Raw genomic sequence first — 11899 nt, 5'->3', positions numbered from 1 at the left:
GCCGGCGCCAAACATAATGTCGTTCGGAAGGGGTCCTTCGTCAATGAGTTCGCCGTGGAGACAACAGTTGAGAAAGTCACGCGTGAGGTGAAATTGACATTTGTGGGCCTCCTCGATGGAATTATCGTTTATTGCTTGACGAGTTCTCATTAACAGGTCAAGATATGCTGAGGGGTCGCTGTCCCAATAGTCCCAGCCTGAAGGGTCTTTGAACGCATAAGTAGGTGACGTTGGGGTTTCCGAGTCGTTATTAGAGATGACTGCGCCGGCAAGCGTGGAGACGCCAGCCACGGCCGTTGACCTGAGAGGAAGACGGCTACTATGTCGCTGTCCATGACCGCTGGAATTGTTCGACTGTTGTGATCCATTCGATCCCCTTCCCCTCTCATATCCACCCCGGGCGGCACAGGTTATGACGTCGCGAGATGAGGGGCATGACAACGACCGAGCTTGGATCCGTGACGCGCCTCGAGCACGCCTGATTGCGAAACCGAACATGGTGGCTCTGCCGACTCTCCGGGCTCCAGACTGGAGAGAAATTCGACTTGAAGTTCTCTTCACGGGTGTTAAAGTGAAGAGAAAACAAGAAACTTCATTCAGGCACCTGGACGATGCTGTGCCCCCCTTTCAAGGACATCTTGGCGCCCGGAAATAACCTGTGCATGCGGCGCATGCCAGCAGAACCAACCAACAATAGATGCATGGCTCTCCGCTCGATGTCGTTGGTTGTGCATGCATGTACGACGACCTGATATTACTTTCCGTTTGAGACATGCGGCTCCTGACCAGTTGAACTGGACATCATGTACCGGTACCGGTATCTCACTCATATTGTGGACTTGCCCAGACTCTTGTCATCGTTTCCAGCTGATTGAGCCTGGATTAAGGCAGGGAGAGGTTATCATACCTGGGAAGGGGATGCTGCTGATTTCATCTGTGTACCCAAGTAAGCACTCAAGCAGGCAGACAGTAACCTGGCGAGGACCTGAACTGGATCTTCACATTTGTGACAGTGGCGCGAGCTCGCCCCGGTGTGAGTGGAGCTGTAAGCTGTCATGTGCCCGCAGTTTTTACGCCATGATAGCCAAATTGTTTCGCGCAGAGTTGGGATTGTTCTGATAGTACGGCCGCACCATACTGAGTCGGAACAAGGAGCCGCCGAGGCATCTCGGATGGCTTCCCCATGCCGACACAACAACCGCGCTACACGCCCTCTCGGGCTTTGCGGGTGAGGAGAGATAATATAAGGAACAACTACAACTCTGAGGTGCCAAATCTAATATATATATATACCCGTTCTCGTTTTTTCATCAGAGAGTATAGTCGGAAGGAAATATATCATAAAAAAAATCATGGCGCCAAATCACACCCCCTCACCAGGCAACGACTTCTCGTCGGGAGAGCCTCCGATGCGCCGGCCGCATCTCGAGTTCATATATCGGATCGTGGCAGAGATGGACCCAGGCGCATCCCCGATCCCAAATGTGCAGGGTAGCGCAGTGACGCGCATGGTCCTCCCAATCGTTGGCGGCACGGTACGAGGGCCACATATCAACGGCGAGATTGTAAAGAACAGCGGCGCAGATTGGGCCCAGCGCCTCGAGTCCCCAAAGGTAGGTTGCCCTCCCGGCCCCGGCTTATTACAAATCGGAGTCAATTGGCACATCTTCATGCTGAGATTGTGGCAGGCCCCAACCAAGCTAAATGCTCGCTACACGCTCAAGACGGACGATGGCCACTTCATCTTGGTCAATGCTGTGGGGACCGTGATTGGGGGGCCACCCATGGACGGCATTGATGCCGCCTGGCCACCCCAGCCAGGCAAGCCGTTGACCATCTCACAAGACCAGGCCGAGTACTTCACGCAGATCACGTTCGAGGCGGCGGGTGCGAGCCCCTACGAATGGATGAACTCAGTTGTTGCCGTTGGGGTGATGGTGATGACCGAGGGAAAGCCGATCATCGATTGCTACCGGCTGACCAACTTTCCCGGCTCGGGGACGGCGCATCTCTGATGCTGTTTTGATGCGCCCCGTCACAGAGACCCTTCACTCCCGGTTGAATTTGAGAATTGGTGGGTAGAAGGAGACAATGGTTTACAAGTCGGCAAGATGAGCGCTGCATGTGTACAAGCGTGTCAGACCATACCCTGACTGAGTGGTGGAATTCTTGGTACCAGGAACTCATGCATACACACAATACAGCATCTAGATCTAGCATACCTTCACACTGTTGGTCCCGCTACCAAGAACACAGAGATACAATGTACCTCAAAGTCTGCGAGGTCGAGGCGGCCGGCCCATTTACGTGCTGTCAAGAGGGTCAAATCAGCTAGAAACTAAAATTAAAACCACAGACAATATTTCGGAAACAACCGAGCAGAACATGTGGAGGAGATGGTGGGCGAGTGTAATGCATGGCATCGACCAGAGCTTCGCGGCCAACGTCCAATCATCTTACATGCGTCGATAGATGGTCGATGCTATCTGCTTCGCAGTCACCAGCGGTCAAACACAGGCCTCCCTCACTTTACACCTATTGTCGCCAATTGGATCACCATATGGCTGGCTGGAAAAGCTACTGATACACGCGTGGTCCGTCGTCAGTCTTCACCACGCGAGGATCACTGAGCATGGCTTGCAGGACACACTGGCACATAAGACAATGATAAGCCCAGCCAGAGCGCCACGGCTGCATTAGCACAGGGCCCCTCCTTACCCTGTTCAGGGTAGCGGTGCCCCACAGCCGGCCCTCGGGGCCCCTCCCTAGCTCCCCGGACCCTGAGTTCCAGCACGGGAAGACCCACTTCGCGGCCGATTGCTGAGCCCCCTCAGTCGTCATCGACAACGGCTCCGATCGTCACGGCCGATTCACTCGATTCACTCGTCCGGATCAGCAACCGGCCCTCCCTTGTTCGTCGTGTGGGCATTCCTCATGAAACCGCCGGGCCCGGCGCCTTTCGATGATAGGCTCTGACGACTTGTTAGCTCGATCAGGCCATGCGCAGGCCATGCGAGGGTGCTACTAGTCAGTGTCGTCGTTCTATCAGACATCATGCCTCTTACTAGTAGTGCAGTCCTCTCTGCTGCCAGCGAGGGGCCTTCTAGGCAGGCTTCGATCTGGGCCCCACTAGGGACGACAGCCAAGGCATCGAGGGCTAGAACTTGCTGGAACGTGCGATCGTGTGGATTCTGGGGCCATTCATGCCAATAGCTAAACGGTTAGCCACAGCACGACGATGTAGGGGGGAGATGGGGCACATGGGACAGCCCCATCTGCACCCTCTCCTTGGTCAGCTTGCCTCCTCGCGTCTCAGCAGCACGCGACCATCATTCGATTGCTGTATGTGGTCTGTCTGCGGGGTAGTGTTATGTCCTTGGTGAGGGTGGTACCTTGACCTCCACACTTCCTGGCCGCAAGCCCAAGGTATACCCCATCAGACGAGAGGTATGCCTTTTGTGGTGCGAGTTAATAGCTAACACGGACCAGACCGAGTAACCCTCCTTGGTCCAGGCTGACAGGACGGACATGGCCCCCTCCGCGGTAGGATCCTTGCCCGCCTCCCCCTTTGATCGGGCTTCCCCCAACCGTCATCGTCATAATGTCCCGATCAGGGGCCAGATTGGCGGCTCTGCCGTGGCTCTGGGATGGGACGGGCATCACCTCATTGGCAAAGATCATCGGCCTTGACGCTGTGAAAGCTTATTCACCCAGCTATCCGCCCAGCTGCGACGCATTGGTTGCGTCCTCCGCGCAAGCGAGCGGCTTGAGCTTCCCTGCCGTGCCTTGAGAGCTTGTCATCGCGATGGTTTAAATACCCCGCTCCTCCTCGCTGTCTTTGCTTGTGTCTGTGGCTTTGAACCATCATCCAGCCCTCTGCTACATACGATTATTGTGTGAAATACGACTACCGCGAAAGCGCCCCTACTACAAAGATCAAGAATCTTACAACCAGACCAGTCAACATGGACAAGACCGAACGCTCCAACTCTGTCTCATCCGAGTCGTCCGCCACCTCCCCAGTCTCACCAACCAGATCAGGTCGTCGCGGCTCTGGCCCCCTCTTCGCCTCGCTCCACGAGACTAAGCGTCCTAATGACCCGGCCCTCATCGCCCGCCGTCAGAGTCTGAGTGAGCAAAGGCCACCACCAGGCATCTTTGGCAAGATGTGGAACAAGTAAGTGCTTTGTATTTTGTCTCATGATGGTTTGCCAGGTGAATTCATATCGAGAATGAAGCTGACCAACGGCACTATAGCTGGGTACGAGGACCTTCCACTTAGTGTATGTGGTCGGGAGTTGGGAGTTCACCCGAGCTCGGCTCATGGAATCCGCAACATGTATGATTAAGACCTCGGGATCAAGGTTGGCACAGTTTGGCGCTACTTGGGATTGAATTACACGGCACATAGCATGGTATCAGCTCGGTACAATCGCAGATTGACACAATACAAATCATTTCAAAATGAACTGTGCTTCATGCGACATTATAGTGTACACTTAACTCTGTGGAGTGTGCCTGGAAAAAGCAAGTACATCCCTACCGACTGTGATATGGATCTACACTGTGCACCCTCTACGATATCGAGTACTATTGACAAACCACCTAGCACAATTTCTTTAGTTCTTGAGGATATGCCAATGGATCGACCATGTCAGAATACCTGCTTTCACGTTACGAGGATCCCCATGACTGGGCTTTATCTACACATACGTAGTACTTATCCAAATCATCCGAAACGGCACCGTAAGAATCGAGTACTCCGCCAGATCGGCGACTCGGGCAGGGTGGACGAGCCAGCATCCATGTGCGGCGGCGGCGGTCAACTGACCCGGTGTCGATGTAAACCCTGCTGCAGTGCAACCAGGTTAGCCAAGAGAACCGTGCATCAAAGTAACAATGCGAAAACTGCGGTATCATGACTCGGCCGGGGCTGGGAGGTGGTGCCAGGGAGGGTCGAATGGACTTCATCCGCAAGGTCAGAGGGGTGCATCTCAGCTCGAGGATGTGCGTCGGCCGTCCACCCGGACAGGTGTACACACGAGAACAGGCATGTAAAGGATATGCAGTTGGCACATGGGAAGTTACTTTTGTATATACGGGCACGTTCATGATGGTGTCGGGACGGGACGAGTGGGACAGGCAATGCACAACAAGTGGTAGATGTGGACGGCGGCGAGCAAAAGGGCATAGACGGTGATCGAGGGCGACAGAACGAGGGCATCAGTGTAGAAATGAAAGAGTGTGTCATTAGAAAGACTTTTGCCGCGCAAGTCAGCTGGAGCTAAAGAAGTCATGAAACCCCCCGGGTGCGCTCCATGTGTATCCGTAGACGGGAAGGCCAATGTTTTTGAGATACCGTCTTAACTCCTCCCATTCAGACATTCAGTCTTGTTCAGTCCGAAGTACTCCGAGAAACGAATGCTCAAACCTGTCTGACAAGGCATTGTTGGCAATGCCCATGTGAGCGCTGCGCTTGGTAGAGAGCGCCTTGTACTGCCCGTGTCTTGTCTCTAGATACGGTGCTTCTCGCTCTCTGCGTCGGAAATTAGCCTCGACCTGCCGGGACCGGTCCCTTGTTGGACGCCTCACCGAGTCTGGAGTAAAGCATGTATAGGGCCATTCGGTTGCACTCCTCCGTGCCAGTAATGGTGACAAGGCGCTCGTTGCTGTTATCCTGTGGCTCGTTGATCTTGATCACACTGCCGCTGATCTGCCGGATCTCGTTGATTTTCTGACCTCCCTTGCCAATGATGGCGCCGACCATATCGTTGGGAATATAAATCTGCTGCGTGAGAGGGGCTCCAGGCATTCCTGCACCACCGTGCATCGGTTGCTGCGGTTGGGGGCCGCCGTGGGGGTGCGCTCCGACGTGAGGGCCATGATGAGGCTGTTGCATGTGAGCCGCCGGTCCGTAAGCTGCACCGGCCTGGGCACCGGCATAGTGAACGGGGATGGCCGGGTTTGGTTGAGCATGGGGTGGCTGGCCACCATAGGGAGGCATGTACGATGGTGGCATCTGTTGGCCGCGCGGATCATGCCGAGGCTGGTTCCTTCCGTAGTTCTCACTTCGGCCAAAGTTTCCGCCCGCGGGCTGAGGCATGTATGGGACGACCTGCATTCCTCCGGGGATGGCTCCAGCTGGACCACCGCTTCGCGTTGCGTAAGCAGATGCCGCGGGGCCGCCAAAACGCTCATTGAGCTGCTCGAGCAGAGTACTGGCCACATAATAGGTAGCAATGTGGACAGCATCGGCGACACCCATGACAACCAGTGAGCGCTCTGTTGAGAGCGGAAGTACCGAGTCGGATGCATTCAGGCGGGCACCGGAAGCCTCCTGGATCTCCTTGATTCGAGCGCCTCCTTTGCCGATGATGGAACCAATCAGTATGGACGGGATCAGCAGTCGAAGTGGGTAGGTCTTGGACTGTGGGTTCGAAGCCTCGGCCAGAGGCTCGTTGTTCAGAGTGCGAATGATCAACCCGAAAGCCTTGGCGACAGCATCGACACTGCCACTCACGGTGAGAATTCGCTCTATGGCCCCTTTCTGGTAGTCGCTGACAGTGCACTTCGCGTTCGACATCTGCCTGATCTTCGAGACGTTCTCGCCTCCTTTGCCGATAATGGTGGCCGCCTCGGGGCTTGTAATCACGGCTCTGATGTGGATCCACGCTGTCTCGTCATGAGCGGAAGCAGCCTGGGCCGAGTTGCCACCTCCCAGGGAGCTGGTGGTCACGATGGGCTTGGTTTCTCCGGCGACCTCGGGCACCGCAGCATCGCTCTGGCCGTCGTGTGTCTCAGCTGCGTCTCCGTTGGCCTTGGTCTCGCCGTTCGAGCTGATCTCGGCAGCTGGTGTCTCCACGGTATCTTCGTGGCCGTTCTCGGAGGGGACATCCGTCTTGAGCTGAATCTCCTCCTCTTCACCACGAAGGACCTTGTCCAGTGCGGGTCGCTTCGCGTCAGGCTGGTCGGTTCGAGATGGGGATGAGGTCTCCTCGAGGGGCCGCTTTGCGGACTGGGTTGGGGGTGAGGCCGACATCTTGTCTCGCGGAGCAGAAGTGCGGCGGTTCTTGTCTTGGTAAAATCGTATTGAATTGAATTCTTGGTCCTATCTACACCTGTGGGGGCGGATTCGCAAGGAAAACGTGCAGGTGTAGTGGCGCGTCGGGAGTGATGTAGATTGATCGGACGGGCTGGTAGGCAACTGGGATCGAGGTCTCGGGTATGAAAAGCAGGCCGGATGAAAACTATCGCGGAGGGCGACTGCTGACACTGCGGAAGAGGGGAAGTGCTGGGAAGACAACCTCCTCTGATGACTGCTTCAGATGAATGATGAGGTGCAGCTCTGGTCGGGAGCAGGGCGAGGCGGTGTGCGGGCCAAGATATTGAGGTTGAGGTTGAGGTTTGAGACGTAAGGCTGAGGCTGGAGGTCGGGTAGATGTAGTCAAGGGAGGCGCGAGATGAAGAGTTGATGTGCTGAAGCAGGCGCTCAAAAGAACTCAGAAGGTGACGGGTACGGTGATGCTTGAGAGCATAAGGCAAGCAGGCAGGCAGGATACCGAGAGAACCAGATCTCAAACCTTTTTGCTCCGTCACAAAACAGCAGCAAGCACCCGAGATGTCCGCCTTGGGGCTGGCTTAGAGCTAGCTCGACGCGGCGTCGATGCTGGACCTCGTCTGTCAGTCTGCAACCGTGTTAGATGTATGGGCGCGAGAGACGGTGCCTGTTGGCGTGTGTGTGTGACAAGTAGGGGGGGGGGGAGATGGAAGTGCGAGAGGAAAGTCGCGATGTGACGCGAGAAGGGAATATGAACGATGATGGGGAGCTTGTGTGGAAGCTGGGGGGAGCTGGGTAGGGGGAGGTGATTGCTGAAACGAGACGGAGCAGAGGCCGCAGCAACGCACATTTTGGGGCAACACGTACCGTACTGCCTACGGGGCAAAAATAGAGTGAGGATCTATGGGTACTGTGTACTACAGTCTAGGCAAGGGGTGGTCAGTTGAAGACAAAGTGACTGGCGTGGTGTAGATGGTGGCGACGAGGATCTGGGTGACGGGGTGATTGATCGCCAAAGGGGTCGTTGGGTGTAGCGGGGAGATGGAGACAAGGTTGAGAATTTGGGCAGCGGGAAGAGGGAGACAGAGATCGAGAGGGCAGGCAGTCGTGGGGTCGCGTGGAGAAAGGCTTAAACTTGCCCGATGCGAGTTCGGACGTCGCGCAAACACAATGCAACAGGCGGTTGATGCTTGTGCTTTGGCCGGCGGGAAGGGATGGGGTCGAGATTCAGAGACTTACAGTGAAAGAAGCTGGTTGGGATGAAACTGGAGGAGAGGTGTGCCGTGCCGTCGGCGGATGCCCCTTCGCAGAGAGAGAGGCGTCGGCTGGGCAGACTGGCAGACTGGCAGGGCAGGAGGTCAAATATTATGGGACCCTGGCCCGTGCACCATTCCTCCAGGCCGCCCTGCAGGCCCTGGCCATTGGGCAACGGGCAGGCTAAGGCTACACAAAGTTCTGATAGTGGGGCCGGGGGACGGCTCTTGATTGCCACCTGGCACATTACCACTGCCACAGTACGCAGCCCGCACTGCTCAGACCCCTAGGTAGCCCCTAACGGCCGCCCACACCTTGATCACCATGCCTGTGTTACCATGAGACGGGGCGTGAAAGGAGGCGCATCTATCAATATTTCCGTGCAGATTGGCTGTCTTGCTTCCAGCAGGATTGTTCCACAGCGGAATGAAACAGAACAGCTGGGCAGGAGGCGACACAAAAAAAAGGTCCGCCAACGCATTCCCCTCCCCCCAATTCGTCTCACGCCCAGACCTGCACAAAGCACCTACCCTGGCACGCCTGGGACGCCTGGTTGCGCTGTGGACGGGCACCTACGGAGCATTTCCTAGGTACCCATGCGGCGCTTTGCCCGGGATTTGCATACGGCGGCACCTCCTTCCCGTCTTCCGGATCTACCCTCACTGCCGTACACGCTGGGGACGTCGCTCGGCGCATAAATGCTACATGCACACTTGAGGTCTCCTTGAAACTCGTCTTCTAGAACCTTGCTTCACAAAGCTACCCCTAGCTGAGCTGATTCGTCAACCTGTGCCTTGGCCAATCGGACCGAGCTCGTTGATGCTCTGACGCCCCCGAGAGCACTCGCACCAAAATTTGCCTCGAGGGTAGCTTCATCCGACGCGTTCCCACGCGACGGCGGGGCTCAGTGTGCTCAAGATGGAAGAAGAGCCTGCATCGGCCTTGACCAGCGAAGACTTGCACCCAGGCTACCTGGAACGCTCGAGGAAGGAGTTATCAAAAAAGGTCGAACAGCTGAAGCGAGCGCTTGCAGAGGTTTGGCCCCACTCATGTGTAAACAACATGCACACGTCTCAGACTGACCACGGCACAGGAGAATGAGAAGTGTGCGGCCATTTCACAAAAGAGCCATGGGAAACAGAGGCAGGGCAAGTTTATCAGTACCAGCAAGCAGTTACAACAAGTCGCCGTAGCATATCGAGATGTTGCTGCATTAGAGCCTTTTTTGCCCTTCCCTGACTCTGTTGTACCGGCACTCGTAGCCCTGCGTACTACAAATTCGACTATCGTTGAGTCGAAGAAATACCTTGCTTTACAAAAACTGTCGCTCAAGGATGCCCAGGACAAGCTAGATGCCGAAAAGGCAAGTCTGTCGGACCAGACAGCCCTGACCAAAGCGCTGGAGAGACGAATACAGTCTCTCCGTGACGAGGTCGAGTCAAGGACGACCATGAGTCCCAAACAAATCACCAGAGAGCGCATCTCAGAGCTTAAACAGGACATCAAAGCGACCGATGCCGACACGTCCAAGCTACTCAGGGCCCTCAAAAAGTTCATCGACGAGAGGTTAGCCTCGATGATTGCAGCCGAGCAGGGCGGAGGTCCTGTGGCCGGCGACATGATGGAGATCGACTCGGATGATCTAGAAGCTGGCTTCAGCGCGAGGGGCAAGCGGAAGAAATCCAAGCCAGATGCTGCGACGGACAAGAGGCAGCGGAGGATCGACGATATGTTTGAAGTTGGCCAAGACCGTCCAGGCAGGGACGAGGGCGAGAGTGACAAGAGGGTGGCAGCCAGGGAAGAGATGCAAAGCCTTACGGAAGAACTGATGAACAGCGTCATGGAAGCTGATGGGTCGAGTTCGGACGCGTACGTCAGTGTTTCCGAAGAGTCGGCGGCCGTGCGATTGCTTGTTCGATCGAAGGTTGCCGAATTCCACCCAAGGGATTCAAAGCGCCTGCGACTCGTGGACTTTGGCCGCGAAATTGGCGATTAGTCTTGATTAGTCTTTGGAGGGTGTGGGCGGGATGGATGATCTGGGCCATCTTGCGTCGCCCTTCGTTTCGCTCCGCTGTCAATCAAACTCGACAATGTCGATCAGTGCTAGTCAGACGGAACGCCTAGCATGACAACAGGAGGTGTTTGACAAGCTGTAATACATATATTATGCAGGCCGCTCAAACACCTCGGTGCTAAATCTTCATATGTTAACGTTGATGTCCATGTCAACTACCTGCATGCTATGTCGAGACCGGCACATCTTGGCTTCAACCGGCTCAAGAAGGGAAAGCAGCGCAGCACGCCGAGTGCTAACCCTTGGCGCGGATTGATGCTCACGCCGGGACTTGTGATCAAGGACCGCCGGCCAGAATGCGAATCTGGCAGGCGCCAAACCCAAGACGATCATGATGCACGACCTTTTGAGGTCGAGTGACAGTTATTCCAAAGACTCTAAGCTGACGAAATATGTCTCCCAATGTCGACCGTCGACAGTGGGGTTTCCTCACAAAGTCGCAACCCGAGCTATCGGCTTTGCCTCAACTTCAGATGGCAACTTCGTCTGATGGTTGCGCGACTCATCTTATGCTCATGTTCATAAGTGCTGCAGCAACATGGAGAAACAGCGAACGCGTGGGAGGCCGATACCCAGTGCTTGCGGTGACAATGAAGAAAAGTCGGTAGCCTGATCACTGATCCAGTTCCCTCATTTCTCTCTCTGCGAGGAAGTTCAGCTGGACAATTTACATGATCATGAGGTTGTATATAAAATGTCCCTGTGTAAGCCGACTACCTAGTAGGAACTTATTACACTGCACTTTGAGAGCTTCCCGACCGCATAGCAAATAAGGTGGGTCGACATCGGCCAATTGGCCAATAAGAGAGGGCTTTAAGGACGCGTCCGATCAACGCGACTTCCATTCATATCCCTGCATGACGAGGGAAAGTTAAGAGAAAGAACCACCATGCTGCGAATCTGTGCAAAAACAAGACTCTATTCCATTTCCCACCGTACACTCCACATCTCCCAAACTGCTCTACCTCGTAACATGAACACAGACAAGAACAACTCAGTCAAGTCACCACCCAACTCCCCCCCACCAAAACGCGTCAAGACAGACGGACCTGCTTCTATCACCCGCACCGTCCCCGCCACCACGATGGACCAAGCACCTCCGCTGCTCATCAAGAAGCTCTCCGACAAGGCACGCCTGCCCACCCGTGGCAGCGCCTTCGCCGCCGGCTACGACATCTATGCGTCCAAGGCCACCGTCATCCCCGCGCGGGGCAAAGCCCTCGTCGACACCGATATCAGCATGGCAGTTCCTGCTGGGACCTGTAAGTTTGGCACAGAACTTAAACTAGAAGAATGAGTTCCGAGACCCGACAGGCGCTAACCTGCCATTTCCCGACAGACGGCCGCATCGCTCCTCGTTCGGGCCTTGCCTCTAAGTGAGTAAGTCCGCCGTCGATACCAGGAACAGCCACCCTGACCACACAACCCAGAAACTTCATCGATACCGGCGCCGGAGTCATAGACGCAGACTACCGCGGCCAGGTCAAGGTCCTCCTTTTCAACCACTCGGACGC

The 11899-nt window shown here is 55.5% G+C and overlaps 4 protein-coding genes across 4 annotated transcripts; 3 read left to right on the top strand and 1 right to left on the bottom strand.

The window, feature by feature from the left end:
- The first annotated feature begins 1256 nt into the window (after positions 1 to 1256).
- On the top strand, positions 1257 to 2069 carry KVR01_005046 (uncharacterized protein). Its single transcript, XM_044790769.1, has 2 exons — positions 1257 to 1613; positions 1689 to 2069. Exons 1-2 carry the CDS (start codon positions 1353 to 1355, stop codon positions 2013 to 2015), a joined length of 588 nt encoding a protein of 195 aa, XP_044645491.1. The 5' UTR covers positions 1257 to 1352; the 3' UTR covers positions 2016 to 2069.
- Positions 2070 to 2838: 769 nt separating this feature from the next.
- On the top strand, positions 2839 to 4461 carry KVR01_005308 (uncharacterized protein). The gene is made up of 2 exons (XM_044790856.1): positions 2839 to 4177; positions 4258 to 4461. Exons 1-2 carry the CDS (start codon positions 3966 to 3968, stop codon positions 4280 to 4282), a joined length of 237 nt encoding a protein of 78 aa, XP_044645753.1. The 5' UTR covers positions 2839 to 3965; the 3' UTR covers positions 4283 to 4461.
- KVR01_005000 (uncharacterized protein) lies at positions 4446 to 8367 on the bottom strand. The gene is made up of 3 exons (XM_044787823.1): positions 7925 to 8367; positions 5593 to 7685; positions 4446 to 5536 (listed from the first exon to the last, which is right to left on the bottom strand). Exons 2-3 carry the CDS (start codon positions 7037 to 7039, stop codon positions 5514 to 5516), a joined length of 1470 nt encoding a protein of 489 aa, XP_044645445.1. The 5' UTR covers positions 7040 to 7685; positions 7925 to 8367; the 3' UTR covers positions 4446 to 5513.
- A 306-nt stretch (positions 8368 to 8673) lies between these two features.
- KVR01_005488 (uncharacterized protein) lies at positions 8674 to 10551 on the top strand. Its single transcript, XM_044786487.1, has 2 exons — positions 8674 to 9346; positions 9405 to 10551. Exons 1-2 carry the CDS (start codon positions 9230 to 9232, stop codon positions 10305 to 10307), a joined length of 1020 nt encoding a protein of 339 aa, XP_044645933.1. The 5' UTR covers positions 8674 to 9229; the 3' UTR covers positions 10308 to 10551.
- Positions 10552 to 11899: the final 1348 nt, after the last annotated feature.

The sequence above is a fragment of the Diaporthe batatas genome, assembly GCF_019321695.1.
Source record: "Diaporthe batatas strain CRI 302-4 chromosome Unknown Contig00005, whole genome shotgun sequence".
Lineage (NCBI taxonomy): Eukaryota > Fungi > Ascomycota > Sordariomycetes > Diaporthales > Diaporthaceae > Diaporthe > Diaporthe batatas.
The sequence above is the reverse complement of the archived record's forward strand: the minus strand, read 5'-3'. Positions and strand labels throughout refer to the sequence as shown.

Bases quoted from the DNA above. Each gene is read 5' to 3' on its own strand.
- KVR01_005046 (XM_044790769.1), top strand. From the start codon at position 1,353: ATGGCGCCAAATCACACCCCCTCACCAGGCAACGACTTCTCGTCGGGA. The intron at 1,614-1,688 runs GTAGGTTGCCCT...AGATTGTGGCAG, and splicing joins AGCGCCTCGAGTCCCCAAAG to GCCCCAACCAAGCTAAATGC.
- KVR01_005308 (XM_044790856.1), top strand. From the start codon at position 3,966: ATGGACAAGACCGAACGCTCCAACTCTGTCTCATCCGAGTCGTCCGCC. The intron at 4,178-4,257 runs GTAAGTGCTTTG...ACGGCACTATAG, and splicing joins TTTGGCAAGATGTGGAACAA to CTGGGTACGAGGACCTTCCA.
- KVR01_005000 (XM_044787823.1), bottom strand. From the start codon at position 7,039: ATGTCGGCCTCACCCCCAACCCAGTCCGCAAAGCGGCCCCTCGAGGAG. The intron at 5,537-5,592 runs GTGAGGCGTCCA...TTTCCGACGCAG, and splicing joins CATGCTTTACTCCAGACTCG to AGAGCGAGAAGCACCGTATC.
- KVR01_005488 (XM_044786487.1), top strand. From the start codon at position 9,230: ATGGAAGAAGAGCCTGCATCGGCCTTGACCAGCGAAGACTTGCACCCA. The intron at 9,347-9,404 runs GTTTGGCCCCAC...ACCACGGCACAG, and splicing joins TGAAGCGAGCGCTTGCAGAG to GAGAATGAGAAGTGTGCGGC.